We start from the raw sequence: 24,082 nt of genomic DNA, 5'->3' as shown, positions 1-24,082 counted from the left end.
CACTAGCGGGCAACACTGTGTACCCATCAAGCTGGGCATGGGGAGGGCAGCTGGGGGGAGTTTGAGCTGCTGGGGCCTGGTATGCCGCTTCAGTAGGGCGGCCACACTGGGCCAGGCATGGGCCCGAGTCCCATGAGAACTTGTGGCCTGTCCAGTGTGTGGAGCTTCGACGGGGCATCATGGACGGGAAAGACACCCCCTCCCCACACTGGGACTTGGGCTCCACCATCTGTCCTGATGGCTCCAGGCACCAAGGACCTTGTCTGCTGAGAGGGCTCAGACAGGAGGTGGGCCGGGCGGCAATGTGCACGGGGGCAGGCATGTCCCTGGCACCAAGAGGTCACAGTGGAGCTGAGCAGGTGCAGCCTCCGCACTCGGGCCTCAGCCTTGCGGCCCAGGAGAACAGAGTCAAAGACACGCGTCCCTGGAGCACGGGACTTTCCAGGCCGCTCTGTCCGGGAGACAGAGCCTGCAGACCCCTCCTCACGCCCCCTCCAGGAAGAGGAGGAAGCCTGGGCCTCCTCTCCAAGCACAGAGAGGCCCCAAGCAGGGGCGGGGCAAGGAGGGTGCTGGTCTCTCTAGCGTTTTGTGAAGGGAGCTGCACTCGTGGTGAGCTGGGCGCAGAGCCCACCGCGCCGTCCTTGTCCCCTGCCACCATCTGCCGGTGCAGCCGAGTGGGCGGCGAGGAGGGTCCTTGGGGAGAAGCAGAGACCGCCCCATGCAGGCGTCTCACCGCGGACATGGGCGAGCGCTTCAGTTAGGAACATTTTTCCTTACAAAGGATGTCATGACTGTGGCTCACTAATTAGTAGTTAATAGCACCCAGTTCAAAAATGACTCCATAATGTGATCACCGGGCCCCTTGCAGATGGCCCAGCCGTAGTGGGCACCCCCTTCTCAAGGGAGGGCGGCCCCTGGGAGCCAGCAGGCCTCATGCGGGGCAGCCGCCACCAGCCTCGGGAGCCCTGGGCCTGAGTGTAACCGAGTTCACCTTCATGGCAGATTTCGGGGAAGGGCCCTGGGCCTGGCCCCTGGGCTCGGGGACGGCGCCCGCGTGCCACCGTGAGTGCAGGGCCAGGATGCTTCAGGAGCTGTCCTTTAGGTGCGTGGAGGCCCCGAGTGGCCGTGCAAGGGGACACAGTGCTCAGCACTTGCCAACTCCCGGGCAGACCGGGCCTGGGTCCAGGTTCTCAGGTCCACCGTCCGGTGGCCCCCACACCCTGGGCTCCCGGGAGGCACGAAGGACAGAGCTGGGTGATGCCGCACACGGGGAAGGCTCAGCCTGTGCTGCTGCTCCGACTGTGAGGACGCCGGCTTCACCGTCACAGAGCCCAGGTACAGGGGCGCAGGGCGGGGCTGGCACAGGAGGCTTGGAGGCGGCGTTCCGGGCCGGCGGCGGGCGGCGGGGAGGCGGCGGGCGGCGGGGAGGCGGCGGGCGGCGGGGAGGCGGCGGGCGGCGGGGAGGCGGCGGGCGGCGGGGAGGCGGCGGGCGGCGGGGAGGCGGCGGGCGGCGGGGAGGCGGCGGGCGGCGGGGAGGCGGCGGGCGGGACTCCTGGGCTGGAAGGCGGCTGAGCCCGGTAGCTGGAGCCCGGCAGCCTGGACGACCGCCTCTGATGGGGTGGGGGTGGCGGGTGCAGGAAAGTCCACTCAGAACCTCCGTGGTGCTGCAGGGTTGTCTGGAGCCCACTGCACTGGGGTAGCTCAGGAAAGAGGAAGAAACGCAAACGCCTCAGCCTGCGGCAAATGCATCCTCCCAAATTCCTCCTCCGCTCTGGCTGACTATGCAGATAGTGCAAACTTGACCTACAAACTCCGAAACACGGGGAAATCAGAATGCGCTCCCTGCCACCTTGCTGCTCCATCAGGCACGGCCAGCACGGTGGCGCCCTGCCGTCCCTCCGCACACACGTCAGAAGGAAGGGGCCTGGAAGGACAAGTTCTGAAGTGTAGGCCGGTGTTGTGATTGCTGGTTGGTTTGGCCTCTCGGCTCCAGAGCAGGTGGGGAATCCCCGGGGCGCTCACGCATAGGACCTGGGGAGACCACCACGGGCTTTACAAAAACGCAGTCCTGCTGGAGACGCCTCTCCTGGGGCTATTCCTTTCCGTTTTTCGGTGGCTTCCTCCCATCTGTGCTGCACGCAGCGGTTTTTCTGAAGCAGCTGCTGGTTCTCACCGGCGTCTTCCACCCCCGCTGCCTGAGCGCCCTCTTTCCACCTTGTGCATTCTGTGCGCTGCGGCACGTCCCGGCGCGTCCTGAGGTCTAACCCCAGTTCGCAGGGAGCCACAGATCAAGGTGTCCTGAGCACACGCCAGGACTCGGGAAATCACGAACAGCTCCCAATCCACTGATGACAGCCACAGAACTCCAGTTTAAAAAAAAAAAAACTGTGAAGGATAATATAAAAAATAAGTGTACCGTCTGCTTTATGATAGTAAACGAAATTTCCCAAAAGCTTTCACCTGAAACTGTCAATAACTTGGAAACCTCATAAACAAGCAAGTGACCCGGGAGACTGAAACGAGATCACGGAGGCTGGCCCTGGGCCGGCCCTGCTGCCGGCTCCCTGAGGCCTGGAGGGATGGAGCCTGGGAGAGGAACCCCGTCCAGGACAAAGCCTGGGGGCTTCACTTTGTGCATCTACCTGATGGCACCAGGGCGGCGGCTGGGACAGTGTTTCTGGGTGCGGCTGGGAGGGTGTTTCCGGACGCGGTGACCCCCGTGTGCTGGGCGTCATCCAATCCTCTGACAGCCTGAAGGGGCCGCGGTGGAGGAAGGAGGAATGGCTCCTGCTCGCCTGCCTTCCTTCCTGCTTGCTCCAGGACGCCTCATCTCACCGTCTCTGGACCAAGGTCTGGAATTTACACCAACCTCCCTCAGAGTCGGGTTGACTGACACCGCAGGCTTTCCTGGGTCCCAGATGGCAGATCCCGAGACCTCTCGGCGCCTGTCACCGCGAGAGCCAGCTCCTCACAATAAATACGTAAACCCACGTATGGGTGGGGCAGAGAGACCCTAAGCATTTCCGCACCTGCCTTGAGTGTGGCTGCATCGTCGTTTTGTGATATACATTTCGCCTGCAGTAAGTGCAAAGGCCGCCATTCCTGAGACGCAGGCCTGGGCAAAACCCGGGACTCCTAGGTGCCCCGACGCCCCTCCCCAGACAATGCTCCCTCCCACCCACGAGGTTTCCTGGGAGCAGCCGTCGAAAGAAGAAAAAAACAGTCCCGATGGGGGCTGAGGGCAGAGGAGGCACAGCTGGCCGTCCTCCAGATTCCCATGCTGCCAACAGCTGCCCTCCGGACGGACAGCTCTGCCAGGGACGGTGCCCAGACAGAGGGCAGCGCGTCTTTCTGGGACTGAACCGACGCCAAGCGTGCGTGTCACTGAGCCCATGTAACAGAGAGCGGCGGGCGAGATACAGGCGTGCACCCCGGAGAGGACAGGCTGAGGACCCTCAACAGAGACAGGAAAACCTGCCCGTCACTGAGAAATGGTTGGAAAAGTAAGCTCTTTGTGATGTGACAGACGCTGTCCTTGCTTCAGAGATTGGCGCTGCATTTGGGGGCCCCCAAAAGGTGAACAGAGTATGTGACATATCTGGCACAAGACGTGAGCCCACCTGCATTTCGCTGGGGGAATTGAAGTTTGTAATTTTGTTTTCCCACTGGGATTCCTGCCGTCAACACCTTTGAGGGGTGAGAGTGTCTCCATCACCTGCCTCACAACACGAACCCCTTTGTGTGTCTGTTGTTGTCGTTGTTATTGTTTTGTTGCTGTTGTTGTTGTTTATGAGATGGAGTCTTGCTCTGTCCCCCAGGCTGGAGTGCAGTGGCATGATCGCGGCTCCCTGCAATCTCCACCTCCCGGGTTCACGCCATTCTCCTGCCTTAGCCTTCCGAGTAGCTGGGACTACAGGCGCCCACCATGACGCCCGGCTAATTTTTTGTATTTTTAGTAAAGACGGGGTTTCACCGTGTTAGTCAGGCTGGTCTGGATCTCCTGACCTCGTGATCCACCCACCTCGGCCTCCCACAGTGCTGGGATTCCAGGCCTGAGTCACCACGCCCGGCCGCATGTCTGTTTCTTCTGTCTGCTGGTTTGCTGGTTCTCCCTTTTGCTGCTGGTTTGTTTTTGTCCCATGAGGGTTTAAAGGGCTGCCTTTGGGGGCTAAGTGTCCTAAGAGCAAAAGCTCTAACGCCCACGCTGCTCTCTGAAGCCCCTGCCAAGAACAGCCAGGTCTCAGCTGTCAGATGTTTTCCAGCTGTTACTCGGTTTGAATCTGACACCAGCCCCAGCTTCACTCCGGGAGGCGTCTGCCCAGACACCAGAGGAGGTGCGAAGTTCCGGGGAAGCAGCTGGGCCCGGCCCCGACTGGCGGGTTCCGTGCATCCCACCCTCCTCATTGGATGAGTTTTCACTTACTGAACTCAGCACAGACAGGCGTGGCTGAGTTCAGTCCCTTCATGATCAACTTTGCATGTCTAAGTTTCTGGAACAAAGGGCGTGGCATCGAGGGGCGATTTCTGTGGCCCTCCAGGGGCAGCTCCCCAGCAAAGCGCCCAGCACCCACATCACAACAGGCTGCGCAGGCCACAGCGCCCGCGCCTCTGCAGCTGGAAGCCCCCAGCCAGGGGTCACATCAAGCTCCTCGAAGGAGTCCCCAGCACCTGTTCATTGCAACCTGAGCCGAGCTCCCGAAGGCACCCTCACCCTCTCCACCTGAAGCAGGTGACGTGTTTGCAGGAAACGAGCCCGCGGGTCTCAGCTGCCTGGTTTTCCTCGCGGGCCGCACTCCTGCCACCCTGTGTTCTTCCCCAGCAAGAGAGAAGAGTGGGGGGCAGGGAAAGAGAAATGCCTCCAAGGCCAAGCAAGGCCAAGCTAAAGGACAAAGTGCCCCGAGGGAGCCAGCCAGGGCTGCAAAAATGGCTCTGCCCACCCCATAGGCCCCGAGGAGCTCTCCGGGCAGCGGCTTAGGGACTCAGGCAGCCCCAGAACAGTGGATGCCTCATTCATTCCGAGACCCACCGCCTTGCACGCCGAAACGTGGCCCTGGCTCCCTTGCGTAAACCCCATCCTCAAGCACAGAGCAGGGCCATCTACGGAGACCTGGAGCCAGGCCAGGGCAGGCACAGCCCAGGGACCCAGGCTGCACGCATCCCAGGGAGAGCTGACCCAGAGCCGGGCTCCCACTGCTGGGTGAAATCGGGAGGAGGGCTCCAGAAAAGGCTGCTGCTGTCGACACTTTCCCTTTGTCACGGACGTTCTTTTTTTGTTTGTTTGTTTGTTTGAGACGGAGTCTGTCACCCAGGCTGGACTGCAGTGCTGCAATCTCATCTCACTGCAACCTCCACCTCCCGGGTTCAAGCGATTCTCCTGCCTCAGCCTCCAGAGTAGCCAGGATTACAGGCACCCACCACCAATCCCGGCTAATTTTTGTATTTTTAGTAGAGACAGGGTTTCACCATGTTGGCCAGGCTGGTCTCTTAACTCCTGAGCTCAAGTGATCTGCCAGCCTTGACCTCCCAAAGTGCTGGGATTACAGGTGTGAGCCACCACGCCCGGCCTTGGACATTCTTGATGGCTGTAGATTGATATTCTAAGATTGCTGGTGTCCCGTAGATGCACGAGTCCAAAATAATTGGAAAGTAAACATTTCAGTCAGCCTCACTTTAGCATATTACATCAAATAGCAGAGCTGAAGTTTTTCAGTGTAACCTGCCACATTTAACCCCACTGCTGGGTTTACATATTTCAAACCAAAAGGTATCCAATAACCAGGTGTCAAGAGAGGCCAACTGAGCTGGGCACGCTGGCTCACACCTGTAGTCCCAGCACTTTGGGAGGCTGAGCCAGGAAGATTGCTTGAGCCCAGGAGCTCAAGACCAGCCTGGGCAACATAGTGAGACCGAATCTCTACAAGATATACAAAAATTAGCCGGGCATGGTGGTGCACACCTATAGTCCCAGCTACTCAGGAAGCTGAGGTGGGACAATCACTTGAGTCCAGGCAGTCAAGGCTGCAGTGAGGGGAGATCGCACCACTGCACTGCAGCCTGGGCGATGGGAATGAGACCCTGTCTCAAAAACAAGGGATGGACTCACCTGGCACAGAAGCCACAGCCCCATCCAAGAAACGCTCACCTCGCTGGTGGGACTGCGGATCACCCACACTAACACACAGAGAGTTAGAAGTGCATCATTGCTTAGATTTTAAAATGACTAAAAGCCCAAAATGGAATTTGCCCTCCATTTCTACTTCTGCCAACCCAGGAGACTGCTCCAGAAGGTGGAGCCGGTAGAGCGTTTAGGAGCCAGCCGGGAGCCACCTGAGGCCTGAGTCTCAGAGGGCAGCCTCCGCCATCCCCCACGCACCAGGAAGGCGGGGACCACGATGCTCCAGGCTGAGCCAGCTCCTCTGCCATCCAGATGCTGGAGCACAAACTCGTCAACGGGAATGGCATAAGGTGGCTGAGCTCTTCTCCACTTTTTATTTTCCAGAACATGAATAAAAGCCTCACTCTTAAGAATCCTGGAAGAGTAGCATACGATTCAGGCGGGATAAAGATGTTTTGGGAGAAAAAAATCGAGCATCACGCAAGACACCTGCAGAACGAGGACATGAGGGTTCGCAGAAGCGCTCTGAACAAGTGAGTCGGGGTGTGCAGTGCATCGGGGACCCCTATGCCTGAGCCACGCTGGCCACCCAGGGGCACAGCCCCGCCAGCAGTGTGCCCTGACACAGCCCTGGCCCTCAGCCCACCATGAAACCCCTCAGCTCCAGGCCTGTGAGTCAACTCAGGAGGAAACTGACAGCCATTCACTCACCTTAGTGATCACGCTCAGAACAGTAGGTGGGAAATGACAAGACACCACGTTGCTAACCGTGAGACCAGGAGCCCAGATCAAACATCACTATCCAGGCAACACCACACCCCAATGCCCACGGACAATTCACCCACACCCCAACACCCACACCCCAACACCCACACCCCCTTCACCCACATCCCAACACCCACATCCCAACACCCACACCCCAACACCCACACCCCAACACCCACACCCCCTTCACCCACACCCCAACACCCACACCCCCTTCACCCACATCCCAACACCCACACCCCAACACCCACACCCCAACACCCACACCCCCTTCACCCACACCCCAACACCCACACCCCCTTCACCCACACCCCAACACCCACACCCCCTTCACCCACACCCCAACACCCACACCCCAACACCCACACCCCCTTCACCCACATCCCAACACCCACACCCCAACACCCACACCCCAACACCCACACCCCCTTCACCCACACCCCAACACCCACACCCCAACACCCACACCCCCTTCACCCACACCCCCTTCCCCTGCCATCTCCCTGACACTCTGTCCAGGATCACAGGAACTTTTCCAGGAGGAAATGTCTTTCTCTGGCTTGTTTTTCTGAGGTCACTGCCCTTGAGTGACGTATCTGTACTTGTGCCCTTCCTCCTCCTAGCCGACTTGCTCAGGAAGGCAGATACCAAGCCAGCACGCCTTTCTCTCCTAGGGCCAAGGCCAGGGGTCTATGGGTGCTGAGTGGGTGACCCTGAGCCGACCCAGGGTGTAGCCACTGCTCAGGGACAGCTGGGTGGGGAGCAGAGCTCCTCATTTGCCGCAAGACACTGGCCGGCACACAGCAGGAGCTTCCAGAGGCTCCAGGCAGCCCTCGGTGCTCAGGCCCCGAGCAAGAGAGCCGTGGTACCCCTTCAGCAGCCCGAGGCGGTCCCACAGAGCCTGGGGGTGCCCCTCCCCACTCACCAGCTACCCAACTACAGACATGGACCCAGCACAGAGCCCAGCACCACGCAGGCACTCGGCAGACGATGGTGAAGGAGAGGCCCCCCCCACCACCGAGTGCTTGCCCCACGGGCCCTGCCTCATCCCCGCCCTGTGCTTCCCGGACGTGTGCCTGTGTGTGCCTACATGTGCCTCTGCGTGCCTCTGCGTGTGCCTGCATGTGCCATGTGCCCTGGTGTCCTCTGGCCATTGCCTGGGTGCAGGTCCCAGGAGTGGGCTCAGGCCCCGGGACTGTGTGTCCACGCTGCCTCCTCTGGCCCCTGAGGTGGAGGTTGGTGTCCAAGGCAGGCACCAGGGTTCTCTCAGGGGCTGGTGGAGCCTCCATTTGCACAACCCCCCTCCATCCACCCACACAGCCCGGTTCTCCCCAGGCCACGAGGCCAACCACTGCTTTTAAGGAGGTCACTCTTAGGGTTCCCGTTAGAGAGTAGCCTAGCTTTCCTCCCCGCATGAAGCCCAGAGAGCTGAGAGGGTCCCGTGTGCTGGTGTGAGCCCAAGGGCCAGGCCCACCCCAGGAAGCCGCCATGAGAGAAGAGCTGGCCCATGTGGGAGACCAGCCATTCGCAGCCCCTGGCTCGGGACCCCACAGTCCCCTGTAGAGGGACAGGGGCCGCTGCTTCCACCACCATGGGGCTGGCTGTCCTGGCAGCCTCTCTGGGATGGGCGGTCGGCTGTGAGGGCCGAGGACTCCAGTCTGTGGGACCACGGCAGCTACTGTGGGACCGCGGCAGCTGCCGACATCCTGCCCAGCTGACCCCCTCATGCATGGAGCTGCCCTGGGCCCCACCAGTCAGCAGCCATGGCCTGGCAAGGGTGAACATAGCTGTTGCTCGGGGACCATCACCGTGGGGCCCAGCCGTCCGGGGTACACTGCCTGCCACTCAGCAGCACCATCGTCATCTGGGTCCTGGGCATCTGGGACAAGTGTCCTCATGGACACAGCTCACCCTTGGCTGGAGCCGGGCACCCACCCCACTCTCCAACTTCTAAAGCCAAAAGCACTTGAGGCTGAAGGAAGCGGCAGCCGCGGGCAGGTGGGGATCTGCCCAGGTCTCGGGGAGCCTGGACCACTCTGACCAGGCCATTCCTGCCGCCAGGTCCGCCCGTGCGTGGGGCTGAGATCACAACATAGCACCGTCCACTGTGACCAGGCCGGGCAGGTGAGGCGGGCAGGCAGGCGAGAAGGAAGTGGGCACCCACAGGCAGCCGGGCAGGGTGCAGGGAGGCAGGCGGGCCCTAGGCAGCCACAGAGGCCACCCCGTCCTGCGAGGGCACCTGCATCTCTGTGAGCAGAGCAGAGACAGAGGCTGCAAGAGCTCAAGCTCAGGCACAGTCTCTCTGAGGCTCAGAAGCTTCCAGAACTGGGGGCCCAGGCTGCTTCCCAGGGAAGGCATTTTTCCTCTCCTGTGAGGAGGGTCCTGAGTGAGACGCCCGCCCCCACTCAACCACTGGGCAGCAGCCTGAGCCAAGGCCGGCCACGAGATCCCAGGGCCCTGGGAGACCCAGCAAGGTCACAGCTGCCGGCTGGGCAGGGACGCGGTGACACCCCCACCCCCCGGCAGGGAGTGTCATACTCCTGCTCTCACAGGTGCCCAGGTGCTGAGAGACACGGGCTTGGCCGTCACTCAGTCCTGAGAGCTTGACTCACAATGCCGAAATTATCGCCCTGCCCCAGGCTCCGCGTGGGATGGGCTGAGCAGCTGGAGGGGAGGAACAAGATGCTGCAGGGCCCAGGGAGATGCCCAGACAGGGTCCCGGAGGCCACTGAGTCCCTCCACACCAAGGACAAGAAGGCGGCCTGAGGGCCAACGAGCTCCAGACTCTGCATGAGCTTCCGGAGGGTCATGGAGAAGGAACACCACGCGTGGGGTCCAAGCATCCACGCCAGAGTTCACAGGATCTTCATCATGGAAATGGCCCGCACCTCGCTGACCCCGTAATAATCCCACCTCGGGGTCCATGCTGCAGCAGAGTCCCAGGGTTCTCTAGCGCATCTCTGGTGCCCAATAAAACCTAAGTCAATTGGATTGAATGTTTCGTGCTAAATTTTCTTCCTGTCTTTAAGGTTTCTACGTAGTAAACACTTGCCACGATGTTACCAACTTGCAACAAGCCACGTAAAGAAACTGCTGCATCTCAGGGACTCTTCAGCTGCCTGACCACCTCCGATTTGCAGATTTAAATGCAATTTTATTTCACCTTTGATCAAAATATGTACATAAGTTTCAACTTCAGGACATTCCTTATACTGCATAAAGCTTTGTCCTTTTCCAAAATTCCTTTAATTATTTCATACTTAGTACCTGAAACATCTCAGAAAATTAAATATCCTCATTTTTACACTTGAAAAAGTTCAGGTTTAGAAAGGGCAGCATCTCCCAAGGCCACGAAGGCTGTTGGAGCCGAGATTCACCTCCTGATGCTCAGCATGAGCCCTGGGAGCCCCACTGCAAGCTGCAACCACGCTGGACAGGTCAGAGGGAGGGAGAGGGGCCGCCACACTGCCCAGAGGCCAGACGGTCAAGAACCTGGGGCAGTCTCCTGGACAGAGGAGGGTGCTCTCGGCTGCAGCCGAGGCCGGTTCTGACACCTGTACTCACACCCCACACCTCACGTGCGCTCTTTTATAGCCGCAGGGATCAGCCCTCAGGAACACAGAAGCGCTGGGGCCTCGGCTGGCTGGGGCTGCTGTGGAATCTCACATCATCTCCCCAGTCGTAGATGTTGACGCGGTTCGGTTCTGTTTTGTTTGGACCCTCTGGTCAAGTTGTCAAAGACAAGGAAATTAGCCCCAGCTTTGCAGGTCATGGGTAACCCAACAAAGCACTAACAAGAGGATCGGGTAGCCAGGTCCCTGCTGTGCCACATGCAGACTCCACGCAGGCCCACGCCATCTCGAGTGCGCATTTCTGGGGCTGACCATGAACTACTGCACAGACAGCACGTGCAGAAAGAAGGATCGGAACCTGACACAAAGCCCGGGTGCCTGGATGCCTGGTCTGCCAGTCAGTGGGCAGAAGCGCAGCCAGGGCCCTCGCAACGCTGGCCATGGAGATGTCCAGGGCTGGGGTCACAGGTCAGCACTGGGCCCCACCCTCACCACTAGTGACTCAGGGATTCGCAGGGAGGGAGGGAGGCGATTAACAGCCCTGAAGATAGTTCATGAACAGAAACCACTCGCTAATCTTTGCAAAGCCCCAGGCTGCGGAGGAGTGATTTTATCTGATGATATCCTTAGAACACTATTACTGTCAACACCGTAATAAACTGAGGTGTCAGACTGGACTTTTGGGGGATGGAAGAGCATATTCATGCTGATATCTTCATCACAGTTTGGCCCTGCAGAACCTTCCAGAACAGCCACCCCCTCCTGCTTTCCTCATGACCCAATTACTCTCCAACGATGCAGTCACCTTCCCATTGACAGCAGAGGTCCCGGCCACAGGGGCAGCGGGCAGTCTGCCAGCCACATCTTCACTCTGTTTTGTCGTTAATCCTCAGGCAAAGCTGGGCCCAGCTCCCAAGGCTGGAAGGCGCCCAGTGCAGAAGAGAGACAGGGAGAGAAGGAGACCAGGGAGGGTAGGAGAGGGGCAAGGGGAAGAGGGATGGCTGGGCCGGCTTTCCAGGAGAGGAGAGGGACGCCAGACCCCAGGGCTCTGAGCCCGGAGTCCCTTCTCACACCTGGCCCCTTTGCAATTCACCTGGTGTACGGAGGGAATTTCTGAAATCTTTGCTCCAGGAGCTGAATTTCAGTGGAATACCCATTGTTTGTATGAGGCACAGACCGGAGGGGACCTTGGTTGAATACCCAGTAATTGCAGGCACTCCCATGATCCACCTGTGAGGCTCGTCAGTTTTCTAAAACAGACACCATTGCTCAAGCCTGTTTACTTTTAAAGCACACAATAATGCTCGCTTGCTAGTTTGTTTTTGTCCTGCTAAATCTTTGAAAGGCTTTCCATAACTCCTGTCAAATGTTGCCAAATTCAACGCAGCTGGCATTTAAATATAACTTTGGAATCATGCACTGTTCCTTTTTCATAACTGACTGCGACTGGGTTGGGAAGGTAGGAGGGCGCACTCCCGGCCGAGCTGCTTGGGGCTCCGGGGCTGGGCCACATCCTTTGCTGCTGGTGCCTCAGGTCTAGAATCAGGCCCCAGGATTCCTCATCCAGACAAGCTCTGAGACTCAGAATATTCCCAGTTTTAGAGAAGTGCTACAGTGCAGATCCCAGAAGTCTCCTAACACCTGTCACCAAGCATTTTAATGTTTCTGCGGTAAGACTCAGACACGCTCACGCTCAGTTAGGCGCGGGAAGACCTGGGCAGACTCAGTCATCTCAGACCAGGTCCTGCTGCCCAGCAACCCCCAGAGAGCTTCCTGTGCTCCAGAACTGCCGGACTTGGGAGCGGCGGGCGAGGGGCTGAGGGAGGAGCTGCCGGTGTGGGCGTGCAGCCGCCAGGCTCCGCCTGTGCCTGCCACAGTGCTTGGCGTTCGTGAGGTGAGGCCCAGGCAGTGGGCCATGGTGCTTCCTGGCCTGGCCTGGGCACCGCAGCTCCTCCCTGCGGAGGCCGGTCTGATGCCGGGGTCTGAGCTCCAGTCACAGAGGTGCCATCAGGAAGGCAGAAACCGAGGCCACAGAACCAATTAAACCAGGAGGACATCCGTGGATGTATTTGCTACATGCTGTTTCCTTTTTCTCTAGTGCACGTCTTTTTAAAATAAGAGCCTTTTCCTACAGAGCCAAAATCGCATTATCATACTTAACAAAACATATATCCTTCATATCAGCCAATATCTAGTACATTTTCCAATTTCTCCAGTTGTCCACAATTTCCTCTGAAGGCAGGTTTGTCTAAGGAAGATCAGACGTGGAACCAGTTCTGCCACCTGCCTCGCCGAGGAGGCCAGGTGTCCGGGAAAGGTCCCCCCCCGGGCCTGTCGGTTCCGCCACCTGCCTCGCCACCGAGCAGGCTGGGTGTCCGGGAAAGGTCCCCCTGGGCCTGTCGGTTCCGCCACCTGCCTCGCCGCCGAGGAGGCTGGGTGTCTGGGAAAGGTCCCCCCCGGGCCTGTCGGTTCCGCCACCTGCCTCGCCGCCGAGGAGGCCAGGTGTCCGGGAAAGGTCCCCGCGGGGACTGTCGGTGCTGTCCTGGGGGTTTCTTCCCCATCCCCCCTCATTCCTTAGAAATGGAAATCAGCTCCACAGGTTGCTGGATTCACGGTGAAAATTTCGGCTGGGACGTATCCAGGGAATGTGAAGCTCCTGCACTTCTCACCAGGAGATATGCTCCCTGGGTGACCCTCACTGGGAGGCTGAGGCTGATGCCCACACGAAGGGAGGCTCACAGCCTTCCCTGCCACCGATACCAGACAAGGGTCCTGTCCCCAGCAGCTGCTTACCTCACTGATCTAAACACTCATGGGCTAACCTTGTCCTAGTCCATGATTTCAGTGGTGTTTGGAAAAGATGATTTTTCTAACTCAGTCACTCATTCACATTTATGGGCCGACATTCCTTTTTGTTGTTGTTTTTTTGGAGGCAGAGTCTCATTCTGTCGCCCAGGCTGGAGTGCAATGGTGCGATCTCGGCTCACTGCAACCTCTGCCTTCTGAGTTCGAGCAATTCTCCTGCCTCAGCCTCCCAAGTAGCTGGGATTACAGGCATGTGCCACCACACCTATCTAAAGTTTGTATTTTTAGTAGAGATGGGGTTTCGCCATGTTGGCCAGTCTGGTCTCGAACCCCTGACCTCAGCTGATCCACCCACCTCAGCCTCCCTGACACTGTAATCCAAAGTGCTAGGATTATAGGCATGAGACACCATGCCCGGCCCAACATTCCTTTCTAAAGGATGTCTTTCCTCATACCTAGTGCCATTTGGTTATACTGGCATCCTCTTTCTAGCACAAAACAAGATAATGTTCGATTTTTCCCTCTGGCTGCCAATATTCAAAATAAAGAGTTGGTTTAAGATCTGCCTGAGATGAGTTTTTCAGGCTTTCTCTTTTCTTAGAGTGTCATTGTGGATTCATGGATGTAAATGGATTAGATGTATCCCAGTTAACTATGGGCCTCATTCTTTTGGAAGCTCAGGTTGTCCCAGATTTCACCAATGCCACCTCTTTCAAACTGGCTCCTTGTCTTCTCGACAGGCCCCATTCGTCCTGGAGAGCCCCCTCACTTTCAGGCACAATGAAACGTTCTGGGACCCTTGTGCACGTTGGCTGTCCCCAACCAGAAATCTGCCATTTCTCTATTAGAAACCAGGGTTTGTCTTGATTGTCACAATGTAACATTAAAATTGCCTGTTCTTGAAATACTGGAAATAAGGGGGAAGCTGCAAATAACCCTATCCCTATTAAAGAAATTAAAGTTGTACATAAAAACCTTCCCACAAAGAAAACCCCAAGACTACAGTAGCAGGAAAGAAATATTCAGTAGGTACTTATGACAAAATTCTTAGCAAACCAGAAATAATGGGGACCTTCCACAACCTGATTAAATACATTTATAGAAAACTAACAACTAAAACTAAACTAAAAGTGACCCATACTTAGGGCCACTTTTGACACTTCTGTTCCATACTGTACTGGGGGTCCCAGCCAATGCAATAAGGCAAGAAAAGGAAACAGAGGGCATAAAAATCAGAAAGAAAGATGGGGGGAGGGAGGGGAAAAAGAGAGGAAGAAAGCCATTATTTGCAAGCATGATTATGTGTTGAGAAAACCCTATGTAATCTACAAAACAAACTACTGAAAATGATTCAGTGAATCTAGTCAGGTTGCAGGATATCTGATCAAGTACAAAATTCAATTATCTTCCTATATTTCTATGAACAATTTAAAAATGAAATTGTTAAACAATTCCATATGCAATGGCATAAAAAGGCACCAGACCTGAAGAATAGAAGTAACGGAGCCCCAGCTAGACAGCAGCTGATGTCCCCCGAGAGGTCGCATGCAGCCATCCCCAGGCAGCTGTCCCGGGTGCCCACCCCCACCCACCAAGAGCCCTGAAAATCAAGGGTCTGAGCCCAGGGGAGCAGACCCAGCTCATGACAACGAATGTACAAGGCCAAACGGAAGGCACCTGCTGCTTCTTGCCTCCCAGCCTGACAGACACTTAACACGTGGTGGGGCCAGTGAGAGGGAGGATGGGAGGAAAGAGGCAGGGAGTGAGGGGTAGTGAAGGGAAGGGAGGGAGGAAGCAGGCTGGCAGGGGAGGGGGAGCCAGTGAGAGGGAGGATGGAAGGAAGCAGGTGGGGGGACAGTGAGAGGCAGGATGGGAGGAAGCAGGTGGGGTGGGGGGACAGTAAGAGGGAGGATGGGAGGAAGCAGGTGGGGTGGGGGGGCAGTGAGAGGGAGGATGGGAGGAAGCAGGTGGGGTAGGGGGGCAGTGAGAGGGAGGATGGGAGGAAGCAGGTGGGGTGGGGGGGCAGTGAGAGGGAGGATGGGAGGAAGCAGGTGGGGGGACAGTGAGAGGGAGGATGGGAGGAAGCAGGTGGGGTGGGGGGGCAGTGAGAGGGAGGATGGGAGGAAGCAGGTGGGGGGACAGTGAGAGGGAGGATGGGAGGAAGCAGGTGGGGTAGGGGGGCAGTGAGAGGGAGGATGGGAGGAAGCAGGTGGGGTAGGGGGGCAGTGAGAGGGAGGATGGGAGGAAGCAGGTGGGGTGGGGAGGCAGTGAGAGGGAGGACGGGAGGAAGCAGGTGGGGTGGGGGGCAGTGAGAGGGAGGATGGGAGGAAGCAGGTGGGGCAGGGGGGCAGTGAGAGGGAGGATGGGAGGAAGCAGGTGGGGGGACAGTGAGAGGGAGGATGGGAGGAAGCAGGTGGGGGGGCAGTGAGAGGGAGGATGGGAGGAAGCAGGTAGGGGGACAGTGAGAGGGAGGATGGGAGGAAGCAGGCAGGGTGGGGGGGCAGCAAGAGGGAGAATGGGAGGAAGCAGGTGGGGGGTGCCAGTGAGAGGGAGGATGGGAGGAAGCAGGCCGCGGGGGGCGGGGGCAGTGAGGGGGAGGGAGGGAGGAAGTCCACCCCACCGTCCAGCCTGACCTGAGCTGTGGCTGCCTCTGAGAGGGCAGAAGGGCTGGCCTGCAGGCGATACGACCCCTGACGCCCACTGAGTGAGACCGAGGGCACCCCCACCTGAATCCCCTCTATGAAGCTTAATGAGCTTAAAGGAGCATCGGAGCTGGGGGAATGGTGGCCCCAAAAGACATGTCCCCCGAGAACCTGCGAGTGGGGACCTCATGGAGAAAGGGTCTTTACTGATGTAATTAAGTTTAGGTTCTCCAGATAGAATCATGGTGGATTAGAGCGGTCCCTGCATCCAATGACAGGTGCCGTTATAAAGGAGAGAACGCAGGGAGACGGATGCCGCGTGAAGAAGAACGGAGCCAGAGTGACGCATCCACAAGCAGAGGAGCACGAAGATGCAGCGAGCCGCAGCACGGCGGAGAGAGGCAGGAAACGCATCCCCCTCAGAGATCCCCCCCGCCTCCCCCCTCAGAGCCCCCCGCCTCCCCCCTCAGAGGCCCCCCGCCTCCCCACTCAGAGCCCCCCCGCCTCCCCACTCAGAGCCCCCCCGCCTCCCCACTCAGAGCCCCCCCGCCTCCCCCCTCAGAGCCCCCCCGCCTCCCCCCTCAGAGCCCCCCCGCCTCCCCCTCAGAGCCCCCCGCCTCCTCCCTCAGAGCCCCCCCACCTCCCCCTCAGAGCCCCCCGCCTCCTCCCTCAGAGCCCCCCCGCCTCCTCCCTCAGAGCCCCCCGCCTCCCCCTCAGAGCCCCCCGCCTCCCCCTCAGAGCCTCCCCGCCTCCCCCCTCAGAGCCTCCCCGCCTCCCCCTCAGAGCCTCCCCGCCTCCCCACTCAGAGCCCCCCCGCCTCCCCACTCAGAGCCCCCCCGCCTCCCCACTCAGAGCCCCCCCGCCTCCCCCCTCAGAGCCCCCCCGCCTCCCCCTCAGAACCCCCCCACCTCCCCCTCAGAACCCCCCCACCTCCCCCTCAGAGCCCCCCCGCCTCCCCCCTCAGAGCCCCCCCGCCTCCCCCCTCAGAGGCCCCCCGCCTCCCCCCTCAGAGGCCCCCCGCCTCCCCACTCAGAGCCCCCCGCCTCCCCCCTCAGAGGCCCCCGCCTCCCCCCTCAGAGGCCCCCCGCCTCCCCACTCAGAGCCCCCCCGCCTCCCCCCTCAGAGCCCCCCCGCCTCCCCCCTCAGAGCCCCCCCGCCTCCCCCCTCAGAGCCCCCCCGCCTCCCCCCTCAGAGCCCCCCGCCTCCCCCCTCAGAGCCCCCCGCCTCCCCCTCAGAGCCCCCGCCTCCCCCCTCAGAGCCCCGCCCTCCCCACCAGAGCCCCCGCCTCCCCCTCACAGCCCCCCCGCCTCCCCCCTCAGAGCCCCCCCGCCTCCCCCCTCAGAGCCTCCCCGCCTCCCCCTCAGAGCCCCGCCCTCCCCACCAGAGCCCCCGCCTCCCCCTCAGAGCTTCCCCACATCCCCCTCGGAGCCCCCCCGACATGCCCCTCAGAGGCCCCGCCACCCCCTCAGAGCCCCCACATCCCCTTCAGAGCCACCGCATCCCCCACAGAGCCTCCGGAGGGAACCGACCCCATCACCACTTTGTTTCAGACTTCAGGTCTCCAGAACCATGAGACAGTATCCGCGGTTTTGAGCTATCCAGTTTGTGGTACCTTGTTAACCTTCTTCTACAACCCTAAAAAGCAAATACCAGCATGCACTATTTTAGATTTTAAAACCAGGATTATAAAAGAACCACAGAAACACAGGGAAAGGCGCGATTATCCAGTTTTCTCGGGCAGTCGCTCTGAAGAGGAAATGTTGGAGTGGAATTTGCACAACAGAAGTGGGTTACTGAAGGGCATTGAGGCAGCCTCCTTGGGGGGCGCGGGTGGTCGGGTGGGTGGGGGTGAGGGGCAAATGGCAGAGAGAGAGAGAGGTGGGCCCTGCCTGCATCCTTCACTTCAGGGGTTTGCCTTGGCCAAACAGCTAGTTCTAGCCAAGAAACGTGGGCAGGGGTGACGTGGTCCACTCCTGGCCCTGGCTCATAAGACCCTCGCAACAGCCTCCTCGCTTTCCTCCCCGGCCGTGTACTGAACGGAGAGGACGCCAAACCAGAGGACAGCAGCGCCACAGGTGGAAGGGGCTGCTGGATCCCTGAGTGACAGTGTGGAGCCGAGCTCCCTGAGGACTTGCATCACAGCACAGCAGTGCTAAGATAGGAGGTGTGCCTCACGGATGCACCTGCTGTGTGCATGGGCCTGGACAGCATCCTACAGAGATCACGAAGCCTCAAAAATGTCCTCACTGGGGCCACAAAGAGATCAACACTGGGCCTCAGGAAAAGCGGTGGTGCAGGTGCGGGGGATGCGTTGCTGTGGGCACAGATCTGCGGCACCGGGAAGGGCAGGGAGGCCACTGAAGCAGCCCAGGCAGGTCTGGATCCCGAGAAGCAGCCCCCTGTCAGGGGCTGTGGAGACCGGAGGAGGCTCCCTGATGCCTCCTCTTTGAAAGACGCTCTGCACCCATGTATTTGTGCTCAATAAGACCCATTTGTTGCACGCAAGCTGGCACAGCTCATAATTCAGGGGCAAAGGAATTGGAAGGACATTTCAGAAAATCTGTAAACAAAAGCAATTATTCTTTTGTGCAGTGGAAAGAAAACAACAACCAGCCATTTTTCCTCATTCTCTGCAGTGTCCGTGAGTGTGGCAGCCAAGCCTCAAATGTACTTGCTTCTCAGATTCAACTCAACCCCCTCCATCAACACAACCACCACAAAACTTGGTATTTTTCTCCTACAAACTTTGCCCAATTTTCCCTTTTCCATCTGAAAAACAAGACTCCAGGCCACGTTCACTATGAGATTACTTAATGACTCTCTGTTGGCCCCGAGGTCTGCCACCTGCCCCCACCTCACTCCCCAAGGAGGAGGCCTGATAAACTCATTCATAGCGAGGCAGAGGACACGGTGATGCAGAAGAACATAAAAGCTGACGCTGGGGCTTTGCCAGGTCCCTGGAGACTGAGGCTACAGGGCGAATGTGCAGTGAAGGGCTCTGGGGTTCCAAAAGCTGTGGGGGGCTTCTGTGGCACAGCCCCTGTGGAGACTCAGGCACCTTCCTGGAGGCAGACCCAGAGCAAAGCTCTGCCTTAATCCTCCAAGATCTTTCTCAGGCCAATTCCAGTTCAACAAGGGACCTGACTTCTAGTTCACGGGGTTGTCCTGAGTGTTACAGAGAATGCGCATGTGAAAGAGAGGTGGAGTGCACACGTGCAACCAGCATGCCCTGCACCCCGCAGCAGCCAGGTCTGTGCAGAGAAGCCTGGAGGACAACGTGGCTGGCATGGGCTGCTCCCAAGACGATAGACAGATGGACTGGAGCCAGGACCCTCACAGAGTATTTAGGGGGGTGGTAGCTGCATGGACAGCAGCCCTTCCAATACAACTCGGAGGCTTCATTTCTGCCTCACATGCGGTTTTGTTGCATCTCTCTGAAGGTCCTCTCGTTAAAGACCAGCACCCGCGTAACCCGTCCACAGCCTGCAGCCCTGCACAGAGGCTCAGACTCCTCGAAGCCCCGGATGCTCCCCACCACCCGAGCTCCCACCTGCTGCTGTGAGCAGTTAAACCACTCAAACTTCATTTACAGGATTATCCAGCTGAACACCCAGGCTGTACTGCTTAAGGGCTGCAGCCTTGAAAGACACACTCAAAATTACAGCCTCAGAAAGCACGCATTGCAGGGAAAGGCACTCGATAGAACGTGCTGAGTGGTGCAGTCCACCCTGGGGCCCCCAGAGGAGTCTGCATTTCTCTCCCCGTGAGCTCTTTAATGGTGCACGCACAGCACCCAGCACGGAGGGGCTAACTGATTAGCTGTCTCTGCAGCACATGCTGCTGGCGCCATGGCTCACAGCAATTCCACGTTTACACTCACAGCCTGTTTCTCTGCTGTCGGAGCTCTAGTGGGCTGCAGGCTTCACTGCCACAACATGCGGGACCCGGTGTCCACCTGCCACCTCCCCGCCTGGGGCGCCTCTGGGCTGCTAGGCTGGTAAGAGGTCACCCCTGCCGTGACAGGATAGCCAGTGCTGGACCTGCGTTCCTCCAGCAAATGGCTGTGAAACTGGACAAATACAGGGCCACTGTGATGGAGCCAACTGTGAGCCATGCTTCCCACCCTCCCCCTCCCACTCTGCCACCATAGGAGGCGGAGCTCGGGGAAACAAGGGCGCAGTGAGAGGAGGGCATAGCACCAGGGCTGGGGTTGGCCTGGGACAACAGAGAAGGAGCTGTGTGGGGGCTGGACAGGGGAGATGGGGAGGAAAATGACCATGGCTCACAGCGGCCTCGACCTCCTGGGCTCCAGGGATCCCCCTGCCTCAGCCTCCTGAGCAGCTGAAACTACAGGTGCACACTACCATGCCCGGCTAGTTTCCTTTCTTTTTAATAGACGAGGTATCACTGTGTTTCCGAAAGCAGTCTCAAACTCCTAAGTTCAAGCAATCCTCCTGCCTCTGCCTCCTAAAATTTGGGCATCACAAACATGAGCCACCACACCCAACTGACAGTTAATTTCTTAAAAAGTTAACTTTAATTTATTCAAAAGATTGTCTAAAGCAAAAGTAGCATTGTGTTACGGAGTTTGTAATGTAGGTAGAGGTTAAACATATGGCAACTGTAACAGGAAGAACAGGGTTAGAGGAATTACACCGTTACAAGTTTCCCACATTTTGTGTGACGTGAATAGGCTGATAAATTAAGGATTCATTTTGTTGTCTTTAGGATAACTACTAAAAATGGTAATACCAAGAGGCACAGCTAAAAGGCCAACAGAGGTGTAAAACGAACTACTAAAAAATTTCAATTAACCCAAAAAAGGCAGGAATGGAGGAACAAAGGAACAAAAAAATGACAAATAAAAAACAAATGACAAGATAAGACACTTAGAAAACCAGTAGCAAGATGGGGGATCTACAGCAACCTCATCAATCATTACTGGAATTGCAAATGGAGAAACTCCATGTGCAAAGCAGGGATTGTCACCAAGACCCAACTCCATCTACGGACACCCACTTAAGATACAAAGACACGTTGGGTGTCTAAAGGATAGAAAAAGATCCACAGTGGTCCAGGAGTGGTCCCAGCATTGTGGTAGGCACAAGAGTGAGGATCACTTGAGTCTAAGAGTTTGACCTGTAATCCAAGCACTTTGGGAGGCTGAGGCAGGCAGATCACCTGAGGTCAAGAGTTCCAGACCAGCCTGGCCAACACGGTGAAACCCTGTCTCTACTAAAAATACGAAAAAAATTAGCCAGGCATGGTGGTATGTGTCTGTAATCCCATTTACTGGAGAGGCTGAGGCAGGAGAATTGCCTGAACCCAGGAGGCAGAGGTTGCAGCAAGCCAAGATCGCGCCACTGCACTCCAGCCTGGGCAACAAGAGTGAAACTCCGTCTCAAAAAAAAAAAAAAAAGGAGTTTGAAAAATACAAAAAAAAATCAGCCTGGTGTGGTGGTGCACGCCTGTGGTCTCAGCTACTCTGGAGGCTGAGGTGGAAGGATCACTTGAGCCCAGGAGGTCGAGGCTGTGGTGAGCCAAGATGGCACCACTGCACTCCAGCCCGGGCAACAGAGTGAGACCCTGTCTCAAAAAAAAAAAAAAAAGGAAAAAAGTGGCCGGGCACGGTGGATCATGCCTGTAATCCCAGCACTTTGGGAGGCCAAGGCGGGCAGGATCACAACGTCAGGATATAAAGACCATCCTGGCTAACACGGTGAAACCCCGTCTCTACTAAAAAAAATACAAAAAAATTAGCCAGGCGTGGTGGCGGGTGCCTGTGGTCCCAGCTACTCGGGAGGCTAAGGCAGGAGAATGGTGTGAACCCAGGAGGCGGAGCTTGCAGCGAGCCAAGATCGCGCCACTGCACTCCAGCTTGGGCAATGGAGCAAGACTCTGTCTCAGAAAGAAAAAAAAAAGAAAAAAGAATAGAAAAAGGAAAAGATACACAGCGCCAATTCTGTGCATAAGAAAATAGCCCTGGAACACTCACATTAGACCAGGTAGCACCCCTGAAGATAAAGAGGGACATTCCATGATGACACCATGGTCAGCCACTGTCAGGATCACAGAAAAATCCTAAATGCCTAAAAAGATAATAACAGTTTCAAAAAACACGAAGTAAAAACGGACAGAACTGAAAGAATAGAGAAATTCACTGTCCTAGTTGGAGATGTAACAACTTTCTCGGGACTGCAAGCACAGCAGGTGGGACAGGAAGGATTCGCCAGTTTAAAGAGCACTGTCAACCAGCTGCACCTCATTAACTCTTGGCGAGCATCCCACCCCACAGCTGCAGAACACAAGTAATTTTTGAGTGTACACGGAGCATTTACGAAGATAGGGCTTATGTTAAACAGTAAGAATAAGTCTCTGTAATTTTAAAAAGTGAGATCCTGCAGTTTGTTCCTTGATCAAAATGGAATTAAATCAGTAATAGCAAGATCCCTTTTAGTCTCTCCACATATTTGGAAAGTGGGCAATACTCTTCTAAATATGCTTCTCAGAATAGGGGGTTTAAAAAATAAATACATAAATAAAGAGATTCTCCTAAATAAAGCATGGGTCAAAGAAGAAATCCAAAGAAAATTAGCACTTATTTCAAATATCCATCAAAATATTACACAAAAATTGTAGCATAGTCTTAGAGGAAGATTTGCGACTTTAAGTACTGACGACATTTCAACAAAGAAGGTACACAGTGATCAATACATTCATGAAAGGGTGTTCAACTCACCCGTCACAAGGAAATGCAAACTAACGCCTCACTGAGATCTGCCAAACTTCTGGTGTCGACTGTGACCTGGCCGCGCCTGCGGGGGGCAGAGGAGAGAAGGAGACTGGGGGTGAGGTCCACGTGTCCCAGGCAGGGGGACAGAGGCCAGAAGAAAGTGGCTGCGGGTGAGATCCACATGTCCCAGCCAGGGACGGAGAGGAGGGAGAACCGGACAGCAGCATCTGCTTCCAGCCACGTCACGTGTTTGGAGAGGCGGTGTCACCTCAATGTGAGGAATGGCCACTCAGGACACGTCTGGACTTCCTCCCACCCACCTCTCACCAGGCATCAGAATCCCGGCCCCGGGGACCCTCGACCCATAAACATCTTGGGCCTACAGCACCACCAAGCACGCCACAGCCTTGGCCTGGGGCTGCTTCAGAGACACCGCACGGAGGGCTTCTCACTTCCCCAGCCAAGAGCCACCCACGCTGCACCCGGGGAGGCCCCAGTTGCATCTGTCCCACCTTTCAGACCGAGCCAGCCAGAGGCGTCCAGAAAGACTATGCCAGGCCTCAGCTGTGTTGAAACCCAGGTCGGGGACAGTGGCAGGACCTGTGCCAGTGTCTGCCCTTGCTCCTGGCTGGATTCAGTTACTTGGCTGGGCCCCAGTGAAGGCGCAGAGGGCACCACCACCTGCACAGGAAGGGAAGGAAGCCCACAGCAGAGCCAGCACACGTGTGGCCACGCCCCTGCCCAGCCCCCCTCACACGTGGCCACACCCCCTGCCCAGCCCCCTCACATGTGGCCACACCTCCGATCAGCCCCCTTCCACACGTGGTCACGCCCCCGTCCAGCCCCCGCACACAGGGCCCCTCCTCTAGCCCAGCCCCTCACACGCGTGACCACGCCCCTTAGTCTCCTCGCTCGTGGCCACGCCCCCTGCACGGCCCCCTCGCGCGTGGCCACGCCCCTGTCCAGCCACCCACCCCCCACCCCCCCCCACACACACGCTGGGCCACGCCCCTACCCAGCCCCCTCACACGTATGGCCACGCCCCTGCTCAGCGCCCTCACACGCATGGCCACCCCCCGTCCAGCCCCTTAACGCGTGCTGCCCCCCCGTGCCCACCTACAGCGGCCTCTTCCGCACCAGGGCTGACCCAGTGTGGGGTCCAGGTGGGCTCTGGTAGGCCCCCGGGCAGAGCTGTGCCCCGCGTCACTGAGGATGCACAGAGAAAAAGGAAGGGGAGGAGGAAGCCGAAACCCGACCAGCGCTGCCTGGGCCTGGCAAGCCCGCTAGTCTTCCCGCCCGCTCATCTGCTTTCCCTCCCTCCATAATAAGTGTGGCACCTGGAGTGTGTGACTTTCATGATTTTCTTTTAGGAGAAACATAACGCAGTCCTCTGTCCCGCCCTTCCTGCCAGGAATGGTCATGGGGGCGTAGTTAACCGCATGCGTGCGGA

At 57.6% G+C, this 24,082-nt stretch overlaps 1 protein-coding gene and 1 long non-coding RNA gene across 6 annotated transcripts in view; one reads left to right on the top strand and one right to left on the bottom strand.

The window, feature by feature from the left end:
• LOC129532015 (uncharacterized) overlaps nucleotides 1-23,362 on the bottom strand; it is an 80,838-nt gene extending 57,476 nt beyond the window's left edge. The window contains exons 1-2 of one of the 2 annotated variants that reach the window (XR_008677594.1): nucleotides 23,145-23,362; nucleotides 22,639-22,714 (exon numbers count right to left, since the gene is read on the bottom strand). This is a non-coding gene — a long non-coding RNA (uncharacterized lncRNA). The remainder of the gene's footprint in view (nucleotides 1-22,638; nucleotides 22,715-23,144) is intronic. The other variant, XR_008677591.2, reaches the window with a different exon arrangement.
• FAM240C (family with sequence similarity 240 member C) lies at nucleotides 1,099-9,917 on the top strand. Of its 4 annotated transcripts, none has more exons than XM_055380029.2 (3): nucleotides 1,099-1,335; nucleotides 6,500-6,648; nucleotides 9,520-9,915. In XM_055380029.2, exons 2-3 carry the CDS (start codon nucleotides 6,503-6,505, stop codon nucleotides 9,644-9,646), a joined length of 273 nt encoding a protein of 90 aa, XP_055236004.1. In that variant the 5' UTR covers nucleotides 1,099-1,335; nucleotides 6,500-6,502; the 3' UTR covers nucleotides 9,647-9,915. The 4 variants fall into 4 exon arrangements, with proteins under 4 accessions (XP_055236004.1, XP_055236005.1, XP_030863041.1 ...); XM_055380030.2 differs by lacking the exon at nucleotides 1,099-1,335 and adding an exon at nucleotides 1,565-1,998 and having other exon boundaries at nucleotides 9,520-9,917; XM_031007181.3 differs by lacking the exon at nucleotides 1,099-1,335 and adding an exon at nucleotides 3,222-3,503 and having other exon boundaries at nucleotides 9,520-9,912.
• Nucleotides 23,363-24,082: the final 720 nt, after the last annotated feature.

The sequence above is a fragment of the Gorilla gorilla genome, chromosome 11 (assembly GCF_029281585.2).
Source record: "Gorilla gorilla gorilla isolate KB3781 chromosome 11, NHGRI_mGorGor1-v2.1_pri, whole genome shotgun sequence".
Lineage (NCBI taxonomy): Eukaryota > Metazoa > Chordata > Mammalia > Primates > Hominidae > Gorilla > Gorilla gorilla.
This window is presented reverse-complemented; position numbering and strand designations above follow the sequence as displayed.

Excerpts from the sequence above, each read along its gene's own strand:
- FAM240C (XM_031007181.3), top strand. Across the intron at positions 6,649-9,519 it reads CGCAGAAGCGCTCTGAACAA|GCTCCGCGTGGGATGGGCTG; the intron begins GTGAGTCGGGGT and ends GCCCTGCCCCAG.